At 34.9% G+C, this 22,081-nt stretch overlaps 1 protein-coding gene across 2 annotated transcripts in view; it reads left to right on the forward strand.

Moving 5' to 3' along the window:
- The window catches only part of TBC1D19 (TBC1 domain family member 19), a gene marked incomplete at its 5' end in the record, with an annotated part of 168,324 nt that overhangs the window by 89,201 nt on the left and 57,042 nt on the right, over window positions 1-22,081 (forward strand). For both annotated transcript variants that reach the window (XM_079698769.1, XM_079698770.1), the window contains 4 exons: window positions 5,896-5,968; window positions 9,352-9,390; window positions 10,921-11,033; window positions 20,148-20,222. In XM_079698769.1, coding sequence (XP_079554895.1) covers window positions 5,896-5,968; window positions 9,352-9,390; window positions 10,921-11,033; window positions 20,148-20,222 — 300 coding nt within the window. The remainder of the gene's footprint in view (window positions 1-5,895; window positions 5,969-9,351; window positions 9,391-10,920; window positions 11,034-20,147; window positions 20,223-22,081) is intronic.

Below are 22,081 nucleotides of genomic sequence, written 5' to 3' on the forward strand. Positions count from 1 at the left end.
TAGGTGGGAAACACAAGAGGGAAAAAAAGACCCACCAAAACAATTAAGAAAATGGTAATAGGAACATACATATCGATAATAACCTTGAATGTAAATGGATTAAAGGCCCCAACCAAAAGATACAGACTGACTGAATGGATACAAAAACAAGACCCATATATTTGCTGCCTACAAGACACCCACTTCAGACCTAGGGACACGTACAGATTGAAAGTGAAGGGATGGAAAAAGTATTTCCATGCAAATGGAAATCAAAAGAAAGCTGGAGTAGCAATACTCATATCAGATAGAATAGACTCTAAAATAAAGACTGTTACAAGAGATAAGGAGGGACACTACATAATGATCAAAGGATCAATCCAAGAAAAAGATATAACAATTATAAATGTTTATGCACCCAACATAGGAGCACCTCAATAAATAAGGCAAATGCTAACAACTATGAAAGGAGAAATCGACAGTAACACAATAATAGTAGGGGACTTTAACATCCCACTTACACCAATGGACAGGTCACCCAAACAGAAAATAAATAAGGAAACACAAGCTTTAAATGACACAATAGACCACATAGATTTAATTGATATTTATAGACCATTCCACCCAAAAGTGGCAGAACACATTTTCTTCTCAAGTGCACATGGAACATTCTCCAGGATAGATCACATCTTGGGTCACAAATCAAGCCTCGGAAAATTTAAGAAAATTGAAATTGTATCCAACATCTTTTCTGACCACAACGCTGTGAGATTGAAAATCAATTACAGGAAAAAAACTGTAAAAAAACACAAACACATGGAGGCTAAACAGTGCACTACTAAATAACCAAGAGATCACTGAAGAAATCAAAGAAGAAATTTAAAAAATACATAGAAACAAATGACAATGAAAACACGATGACCCAAAACCTATGGGACACAGAAAAAGCAGTTCTAAGAAGGAAGTTTATAGCAATTCAATCTCACCTCAAGAAATAAGAAAAATCTCAAGTAAACAATCTAACCCTACACTTAAAACAACTAGAGAAAGAAGAACAAAGAAAACCCAAAGTCAGTAGAAGGAAAGAAATCATAAAGATCAGCAAAGAAATAAATGAAGTAGAAATTAAGAAAACAATAGCAAAGATCAGTAAAACTAAAAGCTGGTTTTTGAGAAGATAAACAAATTTGTAAACCCTTAGCCAGACTCATTAAGAAAATAAGGGAGAAGACACAAATCAATAAAATTAGAAAGGAAAAAGGAGAAATCACAACTGACACTGCAGAAAAACAAAGGACTATAAGAGACTACTACAAACAACTGTATGCCAATAAAATGGACAACCATGAAGAAAAGGACAAATTCTTGGAAAGGTAAAATTTTCCAAGACTGAACCAGGAAGAATTAGAAAATATAAACAGACCTATCACAAGTAATGAAATTGAAACCATAATTAAAAATCTTCCAACAAACAAAAGTCCAGGACCAGAAGGCTTCACAGGCGAATTCTATCAAACATTTAGAGGAGAGCTAACACCGCTCCTTCTCAAACTCTTCAAAAAAATTGCAGAAGGAGAAACATTCCCAAATTCATTCTACGAAGCCACCATCACGCTGATACCGAAACCCGAAAAGGATAACACAAAAAAATGAAAATTATAGACCAGTATCACTGATGAAAATAGATGCAAAAATCCTCAACAAAATACTAGCAAACAGAATCCAACAGCACATTACAAGGATCATACACCATGATAAGTGGGATTTATCCCAGGGATACAGGATTCTTCAATATACGCAAATCAATCTATGTGATACACCACATTAACAAATTAAAGAATAAAGACCATATGATCATCTGAATAGATGCAGAAAAAGCTTTTGACAAAATTCATCACGCATCTATGATAAAAACTCTCCAGGAAATGGGCAGAGAGGGAACCTTCCTCAACATAATAAAGGCCATATATGACAAACCCACAGCAAGCATCATACTCAATGGTGAAAAAGTGAAAGCATTTCCACTAAGATCAGGAACAAGACAAGGATGTCCACTCTCGCCACTCTTATTCAACATAGTTTTGGAAGTCTTAGCCACAACAATCAGAGAAGGAAAAGAAATTAAAGGAATCCAAATCAGAAAAGAAGAAGTAAAATTGTCACTGTTTGCAGATGACACGATACTATACGTAGAAAATCCTAAAGATGCCACCAGAAAACTTCTAGAGCTCATCAATGAATTTGGTAAGGTGGCAGGATACAAAATTAATGCACAGAAATCTCTGTCATTCCTATACACCAACAACAAAAAATCAGAAGGAAAAATTAAGGAAACACTGTCATTTACCAAAGCAACCAAAAGAAAAAAATACCTAGGAATAAACCTGCCTAAGGAGGTGAAAGACTTGTACTCAGAAAACTGTAAAACACTGATGAAGGGAATCAAAGATGACATAAACAGATGGAGAAATATACCATCTTCTTGGGTTGGAAGAAGCAATCCTCTGAAAATGACTGTACTACCCAAAACAATCTACAGGTTCAGTGCAGTCCACATCAAACTGCCAGTGGCATTCTTCACAGAATTAGAACAAAAGATTTACAATTCATATGGAAACACAAAAGACCCCGAATAGCCAAAGGAATCTTGAGAAAGAAAAACGGAGTTGGAGGAATCAGGCTCCCTGACCTCAAACTATACCACAAAGCTATAGTAATCAAGACAGTATGGTACTGGCACAAAAACAAAGAGAAATATAGATCAATGGTACAGGATAGAAAACCCAGAGATAAATCCATGCCCATATAGGCACCTAATTTATGACAAAGGAGGCAAGAACATACAATGGGGAAAAGACAGCCTCTTCAATAAGCGGTCCTGGGAAAACTGCACAGCTACATGTAAAATACTGAAATTAGAACACTACCTAACACCATACACAAAAATAAACTCCAGATGGGTTAAAGACTTAAACATAAGACCAGACACTGTAAAACTCTTAGAAGAAAACATAGGGAAAACACTCTTTGACATAAACCACAGCAAGATCGTTTTTGACCCACCTCCTATAGTAACAGAAATAAAAACAAAACTAAACAAATGGGACTTAATTAAACTTAAAAGCTTTTGCACAGCAAAGGAAACCTTAAACTAGTGAAAAAGACAGCCCTTAGAATGGGAGAAAATATTTTCAAATGAAACAACGGACAAAGGATTAATCTCCACAATATACAAACAGCTCATGGAGCTCAATCTCAAAAAGACAAACACTCCAGTTAAAAAAATGGGAGGAAGACCTAAACAGACATTTCACCAAGGAAGACATACAGATGGCCGAGAGGCACATGAAAAGATGCTCAACATCACTAATTATTAGAGAAGTGCAAATCAAAACTGCAATGAGGTATCATGCTGGTCAGAATGACCATTATCAAAAAATCTAGAAACAACAAATGCTGGAAAGGGTGTGGTGAAAAGAGAGCCCTCCTGCACTGTTGGTGGGAATGTAAATTGATACAACCACTATGGAAAAGAGTATGAAGTTTCCTTAAAAAACTAAGAATAGAACTACCATATGACCCAGCAATCCCACTACTGGGCATATACCCTGAGAAAACTGTAATTCAAAAAGAGTCATGTACCACAGTGTTCACTGCAGCACTATTTACAGTAACCAGGACATGGAACCAACCTAAATGTCCCTCAACAGATGAATGGATAAAGAAGGTGTGGCACATATAGGCAATGGAATATTACTCAGCCATAAAAAGAAACGAAGTTGATTATTTGTAGTGAGGTAGATGGACCTAGAGTCTGTCATACAGAGTTAAGTAAGACAGAGAAAAAGAAATACCGTATGCTAACGCATATATATGGAATCTACAAAAAAAATGGTACTGATGAACCTAGTTGCAGGGCAGGAGTAAAGAGGTAGACATAGAGAATGGACTTGAGGACATGGGATGGGAGGGGGAAACTGGGCGAAGTGAGAGTAGCATCTCCATATATACACTACTGAATGTAAAATAGTTGGCTGGTGGGAAGCAGCAACATGGCACAGGGAGATTGGCTCCATGCTTTGCGATGACCTAGAGGGGTGGGATAAGGAGGATGGGAGGGAGGCTCAAGAGGGAGGGGATATGAGGATATGTGTATGCATATGCTTGATTCGCTTTGTTGTGCAACAGAAACTAACACAGTACTGTGAAGCAGTTATACTCCAATAAAGATCTATTTTTTTATTTTTATTTTTTTTATTTTTTTATTTTTTTGCGGTATGCGGGCCTCTCACTGTTGTGGCCTCTCCCGTTGCGGAGCACAGGCTCCGGACGCGCAGACCCAGCAGCCATGGCCCATGGGCCCAGCCGCTCTGCGGCACGTGGGATCCTCCCAGACCGGGGCACGAACCCGTGTCCCCTGCATCGGCAGGCGGACTCTCAACCACTGCGCCACCAGGGAAGCCCCCCAATAAAGATCTATTAAAAAATAAATAAATAAAATAAAATATTGGCTATATCCCCTGTGTCGTACAATATATTCTTGTAGCTTATTTATTTTATATGTAGTAATCTGTATCTCTTAACCCCCTACCCCTTTCTTGCCAAAAAGGAATTCCTTGAAACTGAAATTTATTAACTCTAAAGAGAAGTTGCTGACTAATTCCTGTTCACTAATTCAGTGTTGTAGAGATAGCAGGTGGGAACTGGAACTCAGTAGTGTGGTTCACTCTTTACTTACTCCCCAATGTTATGTGTCACTTAGCACTGTGCTAAGAACAGGAGGTGCAAATGTGTGTAAGAGATAGTCTCTATCTTCCAGGAGCTTCAGGCTAATGAGAAGATGGACAGTAAAAAGATAATTTCAATATAGTGTGATTATATGCTTTGATAGAGGTTGAAAAAAGGTAATAAATGTTCATAGAGAAGGAAATCCGAGATTAGGGCCCAGGTCTACTGACACAGAGTAAAAAATATCCAAAGCAGTGAATTTTTACCACTTGAGTCATTAAAAATTGGTAACATAAGTTGCAGTGCTTTTTAAAAGTATAGATTAAAATTAGTTTAGTTAAAAATTGAAATATAATGGCAGTTATTTAAAATTGATACAGAAATGAAATGTGTGTGTGTTAGGCTGAATAACTGTCTTATGAGGGATACAAATAAATCACTAACTTAAATAATCATAGATAATTATGAAGGATTAAAACTAATTCCATTTTTTAAAGGAGAAGGAAGTTTGGTTTTAGCAATTAGAATAGTAACAAAACACTGAGGCAAATATTAATAGAAATATTTAATTACTTAGGGAATAAAAATAATGTGAATACTATGGGGTTGTTTTTTATATATTTATGAAACAATGGACAAACGTGATTACTTTCCTTAGACATTACTAGATAAGTAGAGGAAGTCTGGAGAATAAATCTAATTTATTCTTATTTTAGCAGAGTACTTGATAGTCTAATTTTACTTAAAAATTAATTTAAGTTGTTTTGGATATTTACAGTGTTTATTTGATTAAGAGCTAAGTGAAGTACAGTACCATAGAAAGCACAGATACAGAATTATATTGGTAATTTTAGACAATGAATTTAGAAAATAAAATTGCTAAGTGCTACATATGTTGTGTGTGTATGTATGTTTCAGGAGAGATTTAAATTTTATTATTCTTTCCTCAGAATAATTATTGCTTACTTTTACTGATTAGTTTGTTACCTAAAAAGGGAAAATTTTGGACTAAAGCATTACTATTTAAAAGTTCAATAATATTCTTTTCTTCTTTAGATATTTGAATGAAGCAAAGATTTATTTTACATTGTGATTTTCATTTAAGTTGATGTTTAGGTGAAGGTGATTTTTTAAAATAATGTGTAGCAAAGTCTGAGATGCATGGAAATTCTGTGTTTTATTTTTCAGAAAGAATTCTTTGTGGAACTTGGCTTAACTGCAGGGCAACTTGGTATAGATGACTCTACACAAGTGCCTCCTGGTTAGTATTTCTCCCATATGGCATATACTAAATGAAAATGAGAGTGAGGTTAAGGTTTATCTTGCCATTTCCAAATTAATCTAGTAACTTTTTAATATCTGACAACTAACATGCTTTTTGCCTCTCCTTGGTTACTATTAATTATTGAATAGAATCTTGTATGTTACAATTATTAGAGTTCAACTAGATTTTTTTCTTTTTATTTGAGGGTCTTTAAAATAATTTTGAAAACTCATTAGACATATGTAAGTCATTTTGTTGGCAAAATTCTAAGAGAATGGCTCAATAAATTTGCATGAATTGGACACACCTAATTAAATTACCACCCAGATCAATAAACTGAAGCCCCTTCCTACCATCTTTCAATCTTTATCCCCTGTGTCAAGGATAACCACTATTTTTACTGTTCAGGTCTCATCTCTTGCCCCCTCACAATGTCCCTCCCCCTCCTGCTACTCCCATCCCCACTTCCACACACATGTATGTTCTCTCTCTAATCATACTTGAGAAACTGCTGCAAATTTTTCAAGTGTCCAGATTGATGGCTCTGCCTCCTCTAAATCTTCTGAACATGATCATCACCATCACCATCATCTTTAGAGGATTTCAGCAGATCTTCAAGTTCCTTGTTGGTAAGGGTTTCTCTACGCTCTTCTGTGTGTTCCTCAACGTTGTCTTCGATCATGTCAGAGAAGCCTTCCCCACCAAACTTCCCTTGCAACATTCAAAATACTACTGACTTCTGCATCAGTAGTGGAGAAGCCCCTGAAATCACTGATCACCTCACTCCAGAACTGCCTCCAGCATGCATCGGCGGCCTCAGGCCTTAAGGCAACTACAGCCTCTGCAGGAAGCAAAACTGCACCTGCAGTTGTGAAGCTCTTTCGTAAATCGATAATGCTGCTCAGTCAGTGTTAGCATCAGGGGCAGCACGAAACCTCCTGAAGGCGAGGTAGGTGTTAATTCACCTCAGTATGCTGCTGCAGGAGACAGGAACATCATGTCCACATTCTCGCCAGTGAAGCAGAGAGTGTTGTCAGTTATGAGGAGGACCTTGAATGGCAGCCCCTTCTCTTCATCCCTTTACTTCAGGAATGAAGCAGTGATGGAACCTCTCCAAGAACAAAATGACCATTGCCCAAGCCTTCTTGTATTGCTAGAACATAGGCAGACAATTTTTGTTTTTGTTCTTAAGGGCCTGGGGATTGCTTGCTCGGTAGATGAGACCTGGCTTGATCACGTGACCTGTTGCATTGCCACACAGCACCAGCCTAAGGTGATCTTTCCTTAGGGAAACCCTGAACCCCTGAACCCTGGGGCCTACTTTGTACTCTTATGGATATAAGTACGATTGGACCTCTCCTTCCAGAACAAGCCCATTTCATCACAATTGAAGATTTGCTCTGGAAGGTAGCCTTTCTCTTCTATAAGTTTTTTGAGCTCTTCTGAGAACGGTGAAGCTGCCTTGGCATCAGCCAATGCTGATTCTCCCATGATCTCTAAGTTCTTGAGGCTGTAACACTTTACATAGTTAGCCAGCCATCCCTCATGAGCCTTAAACTCCTTCATTCTCCTCAACTCCGTCACAGTAGTATCCACAGAGGCTAAGTGCTTTTTCACACATCATTTTGCCATGAACAGGGATATGCTTCTGTGACATGTCTTCCAGCCACATACTTGACGCCTTTGCGAGCATTTTGTCATGAATGAGAGACCATTTTTGCTGTTGTAGGGGCAGCACAAACACTTCCACAAATTTAAGCTTCTTTCTGCTTTGTTTTGCAAATGCTCAATTTGTTCTTACTGACCTTATGGCCCACCTTGGCAGAAATATGCCACTTTACCAAAGATCTAAGATTTTAATTTTCTTGTTGAGAGATAGCACTTAACGCTCCCTCTTAGCCTTTGAGGGATTGTTTAACTTTTTAAAAAATTATTATTATTATTATTATTATTAACATCTTTATTGTAGTATAATTGCTTTACATAGCTTTTGAGGGATTATTTTGACCACTTAATTGCTCTTTAGGAGCCATTTTTTTCACAGAAAGAAAGGGTGCACACATATAAGTGCCAAATAAACGAGACACAAGGTGAACAATCCTCAAACACAAGTGCTGGAGACTGAGGATCCATGAAATGGCGGGAGACTACAGCAGGGTATGCCAGCACATCTGTTCATTCACACAGATTCAGTGTAGTGTTTGACACACAGCAAATTCAAGTTTTGCTTTTTGGAACTTCCTGGAATTTTTTTTCAAATGTTTTCAATCCGTGGTTGGTTGAATCCACAGACATAGGGGGCTGACTATTATCAATAGTGCTTCTGTGCATATTCTTGTGTAAGTCTCCTGGTGCTCATAGGTATACATTAAGATGCGCACCTGAGAGCGATGTGCTGCTATCATAGGGCATGCATATATTCAGTGTTAGTAGATGTTGCCAAACAGTTTTCCAAGATGGCTGTACTGATTTACGCTCCTACCACCTTTGTATGAGAAGCTCATTTGCTCCATTTCCTTTGCATTTAGAATTGTCAGTCTTTTTCATTTTAGCCATTGTGATGGGTGTGTATTTCATAATGGTTTTAATTGCATTTCTCTGTGGTTGGGCATCTTTTCATATGTTTATTGGTCCATTGGATTACCTCTTTTGTAAAGAACCTGTTCACAGCTTCTGCCTATTTGTGTCAGATAGTTGTCTTTTTTAAATTGACTTACCGGGAGTGCTTTACATGTTCTAAGTACAAGTCCTTTGCTGGATATATGTATTGCAAATACAGTCTTCCACTCTGTGACTTACCTTTTCACTCTCAGTGGTATCTTTTGATGAACAGATGTTTCTTGGTTTTAATATGATCTAGTTTAGGAGGTTATTTCCATTATGATTGGTACTTTAAAAACAAATCTTTGTTTCTCCCATACAATCTTTTAAAATGGCATTTGTATAGTGGGATTTCCTGTATAGTATTAAGGCTTTTATTAGATTTGCTTTCATGGTAGATTAGAGTAGAAGTAGGGATTTGCAAATAAAGCTATCAATAAGTTTTGTTTTGTTTTGTTTTTAGGAAAAAAAAGTCAAAGATGAATGGACAAACATTTGTGTTGTGAGAAGATATTCTGTATTATTTTAACAAAGAAAATTAGTTTATCAATCTTTTCTTCTGATTAAATATACCTCCTTTTCATTTCTACAAACTTGAAATAACTTAGAAAAAAGATTTTTCCACATATAAAGATAAATATTCTTATAGTTTCCTGGAGAGCCATTCAACTTTGAAAATAATTAAAAGCATCAACACCAGAAAAAATTTACATAATATTGTTCTAAATGTGGCTGATTATATTTGTGTCTAATAATTTTATTTATTTTATCATTTTTAGAACTTTTTGAAAATGAGCATGTACGTATTGGGCAAAAAGGTAAGCTTTTGATTATACTTATTTTAATTTCTGAAAATGAGATAGTCTCAAGTAAATGTCTGTATCGTATACCCTCAACTGAAATTTAATCCCCGAGAAGCTAAAGACCTAAAAAGGAATAAAATTTAACAATGTAAATAAAACAATGGGAATCTTTATAAAGAGGGGAAATGCATCAATTTGGCTTTATCAATAAATGTCAGATAAAGAAGTACACAGATGGTTCACTAAAAAGGAAATGATAAATGCAGGTACGCATTTCTCAAGGATATTAGCTTAATCCATTCAACAGTAGAATTTCATTTTAAAATCAAAGAGCCAGGTTCTCTCTTTCATGTGCCCACACCCTTCTCATTAGTGTTAATAGGAATATGCTCCTGCATCAGGAGAAAATAATAACTGTCACACTTCCCAGCGACTGTTCACCATGGTAGGACTTAATAACTGAAGCAGCTGTTAGCGTTCTGGAGAATAAATTTTCCCCATCTTTTTAAGATTCTTTTCCTTATTTTTATAAATCCTGCTTTGTCTTTGAAATATGAAGTGCAGGTAAGTCTTTGTGTCAGAATAAATCTTCTATGGCAATTATATTATCATGTTCTAAACTCCCTAGTTCAATTTTTCAGAATCCTATTTATTTAGAAGACTGCATTTTTATGATTTGATATTTTCATTAAACACAATTGCAAGTTATCATGTGGTCCCTTTGTTTCATTTTCATTTAGTGTAAGATTTTTTTCCTTTTTCTTTTAAGAAGAAAATATAAGAAAACAAAACTGTTTGACAAATATCAGCAGTTGTCTAGTATTTCTTCTTTTGTTTTTATTTTTTTATTTTTTTGGTTTTGTTTGTTTGTTTTGGAGGGGGGCTTAATTTCCAGACTTAATAACTAGTATTTTCATTAACATAAAGATGAAAACAAAAGGATAATATGTTAATTTTGTGAACTTGACTGCTTATGAATAATTTCTGGCCTTTTTAAAAGCTTATCAGATCTTTCTTGTTTTTACTTCTTTAAAAATCCCTCTTTTCTTTTGATTTTGGCAGATAGCTAAAAAGTCATCTAATAGAATGGATATCTACATTCTTTAGAATTCTCAGTCATAATACTTCAAATAGCATACCACTTCCAAATACTAGAACATTCATGACTTAGTAGAATATGCATAAGAAATTTAGGGTTTCTGTAGCTATGACTTCATGTGATCATGAAATCCAAAAATTATTCTATATTTGCATTACAAGTTTCACATCCATGGACCTATAGTTAAAGCACAGTGAAATCAAGGTACCTACATTAAAAACTTTCACCTGGTGGGGTAGGAGGTGGAGGAGCTTACGGCTTGAAACTTACAGGGCTGTAAATAAGGCCACATCAAAAATCTGAGAGTAAAAGAAGATTGTCAAGATATGATGCAATTGTGTTAGACATAAAGATGAAATGTTAGCTTCCCAAAAGATTTTTAAAGATTTCAATGTTATTTCTTACATTATGAATTTTCTAATGAGATTTTTAAATACTTTTGACAGTTCTATCAGAACAAGATAGTGCTGCTGCTCAACAGTATATCAGACAAGGAAGTCCCACAGCACTGAGAGCTGAATTATGGGCTCTCATTTTGAATATTTCCAGCCAACCTGAGGTAAGAAGAAAAAGGATGGGCCAGATTTGATATTTGTTTTTCAAAGACTTGCATTCAAAGTAGAAATATTTTTTTCTTAGTCTAATATTTATTCCCTTTTTAATTTTCAAATTCACTGTAGAGTTCTAAGATAAGATTAACATAATTTAATCACTGTGTGCTTAACATAGATGTTTTTGTTATTAATACTTAGTTGGATAGTGTGAACCTATACATACAACAGAACAGTAAGTAAAATGTTAAGAAGTGGAGTCCATCAATTCAGATCAGTGAAGATGTGTGGTAGAACTGGGAGTTATAATAGGGAGAAATAAAGATGGACAGCTCGATATATGTAAATGACTACTTTGTCCCTACAGTTACTTTCAAAATATGCACGATTTTTATGGGTTTAACAATTGACAGATTATGTGGGAATGTTATTTTTCTAAGTATAAGAACATCTTATTTTAGGAAATAAAATGAATATGAAGAGAAATTACCAACAGACAGGTAATAGATTCAATAAAGAAACAAGTGCAAGACATTGATTCTTTTTGAAATATTTTGGAGAATTTTTCTTTTTTTTTTTGCTGAAGCCCACTGATCCTATAAGTCATCTATTTAAAGATTTTAATAAATAGCAAACTAATAGTTCCCTAACCTAGCAGTTAAAAACATGGGTTTTGTTTAGAATCATATGACCTAGTTTCAACTCCTAGCTCCCTCAACTTATTTGAAATAAGTCACTGAGTGAGTTAAGTTTCTTCAAACTGCAACTTACCCATACTTAGATATAGGTAATAATTTTTATATCCCAGTGTGGTTGAAAGAATTAAATGAAATCTATGTGAGTCTTTTATTAACACAGTACTTGATATAACAGGTCACTATTGATGGTAGCAATAGTAATTACATATTATATGTAATTATGTTATAAATTAATTATAATTTATAATAATGCAGTTTTTAAGAAAATCAAACATTATTAACATATATTATAAAAACTACACCTGTAACCTTTGCAAATTATGTATGCATGCTTGTGTGTGTGTGTGTGTGTGTGTGTGTGTGTGTGTGTGTGTGAATGTTTTAAATCTCCCGCTCTGAACAGCCCTATCAAAAATCACTTGCTTCCTTTTTGAAAGAATAAACCTTGTGATTTATTTTAGAGCAGTTTTAAACCAAATGATACTACTGATGTTTTGAGGTGACACTTTAAAAGTAACAGTTTACAAAACAGTTTTGAGTGTACGCTGGGCATTTTTTGTGAGTGTATCAACTCTTGTAGAAGAGGTAGTAATTCTTGTCCTGACCTAACTGTGTAGATGACCTGCCAACTTCACTGATCAGGAGCTAAGTTAGCAAGTCCTGTCTCTGCAGAGGAACTAACTACTACCATTTCAAAAATAGATTTAGAATTTCTCCAGAAGTATAGTTGTAGAATAAAAGTAGTAATCCCAGATAATGATTGTATAAAGTTCAAAGGCAGTTTTTACACTTGAATTCTGGAGTTAATAGTTATCTTGATTTTCCATATGCAAAATGGCAAATCTGTAAATAGAAATTAATATTATCAGAAGGCAATCTTGATTTTATTGAATAAAACATTTTCTATCACTTACACTTATTTTCACTGTAAAAGTGTGACCTGAACAAACTATAGCGGTTCCGAAATAATTGTTGTAGGTGGTACATTAGAGGGTGGAGGGGGAGAGAGCAAGAGACAGAGAGAGGGAGAATACTTACTTCTTATGAAGAATACTTTATCAGAACTTTTTGTTCAGTTACTTTTCAGTCACTTAAAATAAGCTACACATACAAATGCATCATAGTTGAGGAGTTAGAGAGATAAATGGAATATTTCAAATTTCACACTCATAAAGCTATTTTTAAAATCTTACCTCAATAGGACTTGGGATTTAATGCTTTAAGTTCCTAGCAGTTAATTTATTTAGTACTTTTACTAGAACATTATTTAACTTTGATTTTTTTCTCTTTTTAAGAAAATATGTGATAAGTTTAAAAGAATTGCTTTTATATATTTTCTTTTCTATAGCTCTCTAGATCTCTGGATCAAAATATCCATATTTAGTAAACATTCATATTTAAATTTTTTTGCTTAATTTTAGTTTGCTAATTAAAAGTAGAAAATTGTCTTATACTTTGCTCTAGGTTCTTGCTTACTGATAAGATAGCCAAGATGAGTATTAACATTTAAGATTTCCTTTAGTGATTTCACAGTAAGGTTCTCCACAACCTGACCTAGAGGTCTGCAATAATGCCTGACCATCCTAGAGCTTTCTGCTCAGCTCACCTAGTCTTCCCAGTGCCTGTTTCTGTCCTTCACTCTCCTCAGCCATTTATTGTCAGAGTCTTAGCAAAAGAGCTCACCTTCTCCTAACCAGAGAAAACAGAAGTCATCAGAAGGAACTCATTCAAATTCCTTCCACCAAACCTGTAAACTTACTTGCATCAGCACCTGTTCTTGCCTCTACTTTTACATCTAAACCTTGTGCAAGAAAAGTCTATGCTAGATGCTCCTACTTCCTTAATCCCATTAATCACTCAGTCTACCATAGTCTGGCATACACCCCACTACATCACAATAACTATCCTAGCTAAAGTTACCAAGGAACAGTGGATACATTTTAGTCTTTACATCTACTGCATTTGATACCATTATCTATTCTGTCCTTGAAATAGTCTTGGTCTTTACTTTAGTTCATCCTGCTTTCTTAGTTCTTCTTTCCCTCTTTTTCTTTCTGTTTTTTTTTCTTTTTTTTTTAAGTCTGCATTTGGGTTCGCCTGCTAGACCTCAAGTGCTTGTATTTCTCAGAATTCAATTTTGATCCTCTTTTCACCCTGCACATTTTCCCTGGACTGTCTCATCCACAGTCACCTTTTCCATAATGGCTTCAACTCTGTTTTCAACCAAACTTTGTCTTAAGCCTAAAACTTTTATTTCCAGTTTCCTGCAGAACTCTAATACATGGTCTGAAAGTGTATCAGACTCATAATATCTAAAAGAAAAGGTATAATCTTTACCTCAATATATATATATATATATATATATATATATATATTTTTTTTTTTTTTTTTTTTTTTTTTTTTTTTTTTTTTTGCGGTACGCGGGCCTCTCACTGTAGTGGCCTCTCCCATTGCGGAGCACAGGCTCCGGACGCTCAGGCTCAGCGGCCATGGCTCACGGGCCCAGCCGCTCCGTGGCATGTGGGATCTTCCTGGACTGGGGCACGAACCCATGTCCCCTGCATCGGCAGGCAGACTCTCAACCACTGCACCACCAGGGAAGCCCCTTGACCTCAATATATTTGTGGTCATCCAAGAGATGCTGAATTATCTCTCTTCCCACTATGCTGTTTTCTCCCTGAAAAAAAAAAAAAAAAAAAAAAAAAAAAACCTTGTCAGACTTTTGTCTTCTTGGATATTCTACTTTTCTTTCATCTGCAGTTTATTCCATCACCTTTTCTGAGAAGACTTCCTAACATCTCCTCTACCTTGTCTTCTCCCAACTCCTTCACTGCTACTCTTACATACTTCCTTCATTTTTCTCCCACCATAACCAGTGCAGGAGCAAAGACCTAAAGACAGAGAAACATATACCATACTTCTTACTTTATTTGGCTGCCTCCCTTTCTAGATTGAGTACCTGAGGACAGGGATTTTTTTCTTTTTCATCATCTGTAAAGTCAGTATCTTGTACAGTGTCTAGAAATGGTCAGCTCATCTAAATGCTTAATGAACAATTAAGTGTAAGCTGTTAGGAATGTTCTGTGAGTTCTTTGACTTCCTGAGAGTATATTTCCTTTTTCCTTTAGTTAAAGAGATAGTGTAACTCTGCATAAAATATAAAATAGATACATATACTAAAATTTAAATATTCTCTGATGCTAAAAATTTGGGCTATTTTGCTTTTCAAATATTGCTTTTTATAATCATAATTTATTACTGTTAAATATCTATTTTGCCAAAGCTTATACAAAATACTCTTGAAATATCCTATTATATTATTGGTAATTGTTATAGTTTATAAATTCTTCTTTGATAATGTCTTTGGTATTAGGGTAATGCTGGCCTCATAGAATGAATTAAGAAGTATTCCCTCTGCTTCCGTCCTCTGAAGGAGATTGTAGAATACTGGCAGAATTTCTTCCTTAAATGTTTGGTAGAATTCACCAACGAGCCCCTCTGGGCCTGGTACTGTCTGTTTTAGACAGTTATTAATTATTAAATCAATTACTTTAATAGATGTAGGCCTATTCCGATTGTCTGTTTCTTCTTGTGTGAGTTTCAGCAAATTCTGTCTTGTTCAAGTAATTGATCCATTTCATCTAGGTTATCAAATTTGTGGGCAGATAATTTTTCATAGTATACCTTTATTATCCTTTTAATGTCCATAGGATCTGTAGTGATGTACCTGCTTTCATTTCTGATTTGGGTAATTTGTGTCCTTTCTCTTTTTTTTTTTAGTTAGCCTGGCTAAAGTATCATTAGTTTTATTGATCTTTTCAAAGAACTAGCTTTTTGTTTCAATTATTTTTCTCTATTGATTTCCTGTTTTCAATTTCATTTATTTCTGCTCTAATTCTTATCATTTCTCTTCTTCTGCTTACTTTCAATTTAATTTGTTCTTCTTTTTCTAGTTTCCTAAGGTGGAAACTTAGATTGTTGATTTTTAGATCTTTCTTGTTTTCTAATATATGCATGCATTCAATCTATAAATTTCCATCTAAGTACTGCTTTTACTGCATCCCACAAATTTTGATAAGTTACCTTTTCATTTAGTTCAAAATATTTTTAACTTTCTCTTGAGATTTCTTCTTTGACCCATGTGTTATTTAGAAGTATGTTGTTTAATCTCCCTGTATTTGGGGATTTTCCTGTTATCTTTTTGTTATTGATTTCTAGTTTAATTCCACTGTGGTCTGAGAGCAGACATTATATGATTTCTATTCTTTTAAATTTGTTAAGGCTATGTTTTATGACCCAGAATATGGTCTATCTTAGTGAATGTTCCATGTGAGTTTGAGAAGCATGTGTATTCTACTGTTATTGGATAAAGTAGTGTACAGGGGTCCATCATATCCAGTTGATTGATGGTGTTGTTGAGTTCAACTTCGACCTTACTGATTTTCTGCCTGCTGAACCTATTTCTGATAGGGAGGTGTTGGAGTTTTATTTCAATTTGAAATGCATGGTTTATTTAATAAATGATGCTGATAACCATCCTTCTGAAAGAAAACTCAGACCTTTGGCTTACCATATATAAAAATAAATTCCATGTAGGTTATAAATATTTAAATTAAAAATATCAATTTTAGAAAAAACTAGAAAAATATTTGTATAAACATGTGATGTAGGAGAGCCTTGCATAAGGGAAGCAAGAAAATCCAAAGCCATAAAGAATTTTTAAAAATTTGTCAATGTATACCATAAACAAAAATCAAACAACACATATTAATTTGAAGAAAAACTATTTGTAACACAAATGACAAAAGGTTAATCCTAATTATCAATAAAGAGCCTGACAAATTAATAAAATAAATGTAATCTAATAGAAAAATATGTTAAGTCATTGAAGTGGAAATTCAAATGACCAGTAAGCATATGAAAGAATGTCAACTTTCTTAGTATTTGGGAAAGTGCAAATTAATACAACAGTAAGATAACCATTTTTCATCCATGGAAAAGTTAAAATGGTGAGGATATAGGTAAACTTAGTGCTCTCATGGGTTGCTGGTGGGAATTTGAATTGATACTTTTTTGGAAAGTAGTTAGGCAATTTGTAGTCCAACTAAAGATATATATGCGTGTGTGTGTGTGTGTGTGTGTGTGTGTGTGTGTATATGTGTGTATGTATGTATATATATATATATATATATATATATATATATATATATATATATGGCCTTCAGCCTACAATCCTACCTTTGCCAGTTTATCCCATAGATACAAAAGCATATGTGCATGAGGATATTTATTGCAGTATTTGTAGTGACAAACAACTAGAAACAACCTGAGTAGCCATCTATAGGCTAAAGGAATGGTTAAATAAGTTGGGATACATATGTAGCACAGCTTTAAAAATATTAAAGTGTATGTAGTTATTAAAAAGACGTAGAGAGATGACCATGATATACACTAGAAACTGAAAAATAAGTATAGAATGATTCCATTTTATGTTAAAAAACAACTAAAACCCTTAAATATGATTATATATTTGCATAAGCATGGAGAAAAATATGGAAGAATACAAATTACAAATAATGTTACAAATACAATACAAATAACATTAGTTTCTTCAGTGTGGTGGCAGGGAAGAAGAAAAGATTATTAACTTTTTCTTTATCCAGCTTTAGATTGTTTCACTTATTTTAATGGTCATATATCAGTTTGTAATTTTAAACTTATTTTATTTTTGAAAAGAGACATAACTCTAAGCATCTTAGTTTTTCCACTGTGTTCCTTAGAAGACATTAAAGTATAATACTATGCCCTTCGCCAGTTGTCAAGGATTGGTATTTGAATTAGGTGCTGTTCCTGCCTTTAAAAATGTTTTTTTATTCTAGCCAGAGAGATGGATTTAATAAATACAATAGAAGGTAAATAAAATAGTAAAATAATTTTGCTTTAGGTAAGAAATCAAAACAACATGAATGAGAACAAAGTAAGGCTTTTTAATTAAAATTAAAATGACTAAAAATAGCCAGTAAATCCCCAGATTATCTTTATGCAAAGAGCACTTTGCCTCAAATCAGAGAACTGTGTATTAAGCATCTTTCAAGACAAAGAAATCGTGTTTCAGGAAACATAGGGTTGGACACCACCCTGCCAAGGCAGCTGCATGCAACAGATATTCTTCTTTGTCCCAGACGAACCTGTCCCACAACTCTTATTTGAGGGAATGTCTTCAGAAAGAATCACATAGACTGGGATGTACTGATGGAGCCAAGCAGTATTTGGATATGGGTGGAAACCAGGGCTAAAATGCCCAAGACATGGATGGAGGGATTTGGAGGAACACAGGGATCAGCTGAAGTAGTGAGATGATATTTCCATCTCTCTTTAACACAACTACTACCCATTTAGTCTTAACCTTTTTTTTTAACCTTTATTATTTATTATGAACACCCCGACCAACTATTAGCCTGATGCTTAACTGGATTACGTCTTATGTCCCTCCTCCCTCTCTCCCTTCCCCTATCTTTTCTTCTTTTTCCTTTTCTCCCCTTTTCTCTTCTTCCTATCTTTCCTCTCTTCCTTCTTATTTCTTATTCTCTATTAAATTAAACATTAGCCAAATCTTATCACTGTTTAGAGTTAGATTTTCTAATATAATACCATATTCTCTTATTTTTTTAAAACTGATTTTTTTGCTATTACAATTTTTAAAAATTTTTATTTATTGGAGTATCATTGATTATCAGTGTGTTAGTTTCAGGTGTACAGCAAAGTGATTCAGTTATACATATACATGTATCTATTCTTTTTCAAATTCTTTTCCCATTTAGGTTATTACAGACTATTTAGCAGAGTTCCCTGTGCTATAACTGATTTTTATTTACTTTTTTAAAAACCTGGGCTCAGATGTAAAGAAAAGTACACTGCTGATTCTATTGATCAATGTCATTAAAAGTCCTAAACCCTTATTATTGTCCATTAGCCAGATGAGATGAGAGTGTTTCTCATTATCTCTTGGAAATTTATATATCTTCTCAAGCTGTGCTTAAATCATGTACAGGTTAACTGCATAGGATTCTGTATAGTTATAATCATTATATTTTGAACTAAAAAATGAATAATAAAGGATTTTTCGTCTAAAAAAAAAAACCCTGATTTTTTTCACATGCTCTATGATTACTTTTACTACCAGGGCTGATTTAGTATGTTTAAACTTTTTTATTTTATAATAATTTAGATATTAGAAAGGCAGTATAGTGTAGTCATTCTGGGTTTTTATATAGGTTTTGGGGCTTTCCCGGGATCAAATCTTACTACCTTTGTGGCCTTGGACAGCAAGTTACTTCTTTCTCTGGGCCTCAATTTCTCAAATGTAAATGGGAATAATAATCATTGTTGAACAGTTTTATTTTGTTGGTATGGGATTAAGTAGATTAACTCATGTGTAAAACAGTTCCTGACACCTAGTAGTTACTTAATAAATACTGCATTTACTATATTTTTCTTTTTTTAAATAAATTTATTTATTTTGGGCTGTGTTGGGTCTTCGTTGCTGCGTGCAGGCTTTCTCTAGTTGCATTGAGCAGGGGCTACTCTTCGTTGTGCTGCACGGTCTTCTCATTGCAGTGGCTTCTCTTGTTGCGGAGCACAGGCTCTAGGCACTCAGGCTTCAGTAGTTGTGGCACGTGGGCCCAGTTGCTCCGCAGCATGTGGGATCCTCCCGGACCAGGGCTCGAACCCGTGTCCCCTGCATTGGCAGGCGGATTCTTAACCACTGCACCACCAGGGAAGTCCTGCATTTGCTGTTAAATTACAGTTAATCAATTTAGCAAACATTGATTAAATACCCACCAGGTACCAGATTTTATCCTAAGGGATGGGATTAGGTGTATTTATTGATCATCTACTATTGGCCAGGCATGGAGACTGTAGTAGTGAATAAAAAAAAGTCCTGAGAACTTCCCTGGTGGGACAGTGGTTAGGAATCGACCTGCCAATGCAGAGGACACAGGCTCAAGCCCTGGTCCGGGAAGATCCCACATGCTGCAGAGCAACTGAGCCCGTGCACCACAACTACTGAGTCTGTGCTCTAGAGCCCGCGAGCCACAACTACTGAAGCCCACGCGCCTAGAGCCCATGCTCCGCAACAAAAGAAGCCACCGCAATGAGAAGCCCATGAAGCCACCACAATGAGAAGCCCATGCACCACAACAAAGAGTAGCTCCTGATGGCTGCAACTAGAGAAAGATGGCACGCAGCAACAAAGACCCAAAGCAGCCAAAAATAAACAAATTTTTAAAAAAAAGTCCTTATCCTCTTAGTGTTTATAATACTATTAATGATCATTATTTATTAAAGGCATTATTTATTTGAGGCTGACTTTAAAATGTGATTGACTTTTAATATTTTTGTTTGTTTAACTTTTAAATCTAGGATATCTTGTATTATGAGCAGCTTAAGACTAATGTGATACAACATGACCTTTTGGTGGACAGTTTAATTTATAAAGTAAGTAAAAGTATACATAGTTTTTCCATTTCATTAATAGCATTAAGTAATTATTGAGTCTTCAGCATGTAGGGACTGCACTCTGCATGATGATACATACTAAACTTGAAAAATAATTTTAAGTGATCATTATACTTACAAAGTTAAGTTTGACCTTCAAAATTTGCAGTTTCTATTCAATGTTATCCTCCTTCCCTTTGAAACTGTCCTCATAATCCTTTCCTGACCCTCCCATTTATTGATTAAGAGAATGATAAGCATTTCCTGTTCTTATAAATTCAAGTTTTCCACACAAACTACATAAAAAGAAACTAAAAGGAAAATGAGATTATGGATTTTTTATCTTATTTGTCTCACAGTCTTTAGGGCCTGCTTATTTATTTTATTATTTTGAAGTCGTGTTTTATTTTTAATTTCTTTTAGTTTCTAGACATATAGTTAAGCACGTCTCAAGTTTTATGATAAGGATTCATTGAGTTTTTGTTTCCAGGCATCTGATACTGAGACGAGATGCAGATGCTGAAAACGTGATATAAGATATGAATGATTCTGGATTAATAATTGGGTTGTTTAAAAGATTTAGATTTTAGATTTAGAACTTGTAAGATAGAGGAGAAGGGCATATTATTCCAGATCTCAGAAACAGGGGAGAGAAGAACCTAAAAATTTGTCTGGGTAGAACATAACCAAAGTTAATTATAACAATGACTACTAGCATTTAATGATTGCTTACTATGTGCCATACATTGTTCCAAACTCTTTACATAGATTGTTATCTGATACTGTTAGCTGCCTTGGGTGGTAGATGCCAGCATTTGGGCTGTAAATGATAAATGCATTTTTTCCTGGAAAAAAACTTGCATTCTGCAAAATCATGCATTAAAAATAAGAGCTTATGGGGCTTTCCTTGTGGCGCAGTGGTTGGGAGTCCGCCTGCCGATGCAGGGGACCCAGGTTCGTGCCCCGCGTACCGCAAAAAATAAAAAATAAAAAAATAAGAGCTTATAGGAAAAATAGCACTTTTGTAACTAAAGTGCTAACAGAAACAATAATTGGGAGATGAATTGGACAACTCAGGCAGGCTGCTCCTGCATGAGTTATTAAAAATGTACAAAAATAATAAAGTGTAAATACTAAAATAATGCAGATGGAAGTGGTGCACAGCACCACTGGGGCTGCTGTTCAGGTGGGCACAAGAGGAAGTGCAGAAGCTAAGAGATGTGCAAGGCTGGGGGTGTGCCTCTCTGGAGAGGGGGCCCCCCGTGCAATAATTCATTTTCCATTCTCTTGAAATACAGTTATAAGGGCTCAGGCCTGTGGAAGACTTTATCCTTTCCTGCTGAAGGTTATAATTCTACTTCTGCTGTTCTGGCTTCCCTTTTTTTAAAGAAAAATTACATATGAACGAACACAATTTTCATGTTATACTGCCATCATTCCCTTACTCACCAGCCACATATTGATACGTGTGTTGTAGCAAAACAGGAAGTACTATCATTTTACCATTTTACAGGTGAGGAAACTGAGGTAAAGAAAGAGTAAAGAAATTTGTTTAAATTCATATATTAAATAGCAAAGCCAAGATTTGAATCTAGGTAATCTGACTTCACAACCGTACCTTTAACCACTGTGCTCTACAGAGAGAAAAGATGAGGAAATTTAAGAGGATGCAGTCTTTTGATGAAAAGTCTTGACTCTCACAGAAGTTTTTACATAGATTTGGATCACAGGTATTACTATTAACTTTGAGGTCAAATGATTGTGCTCAGGGGATTATTTTAGCAACAGCCTAAGAGATCTTTTGGGCTTTAAGACCTTCAGTCTCCTTTCTGTTCAAATGAGAGAAGACTCACAAGAGA

Source organism: Hyperoodon ampullatus, assembly GCF_949752795.1.
Source record: "Hyperoodon ampullatus genome assembly, chromosome: 1".
Lineage (NCBI taxonomy): Eukaryota > Metazoa > Chordata > Mammalia > Artiodactyla > Ziphiidae > Hyperoodon > Hyperoodon ampullatus.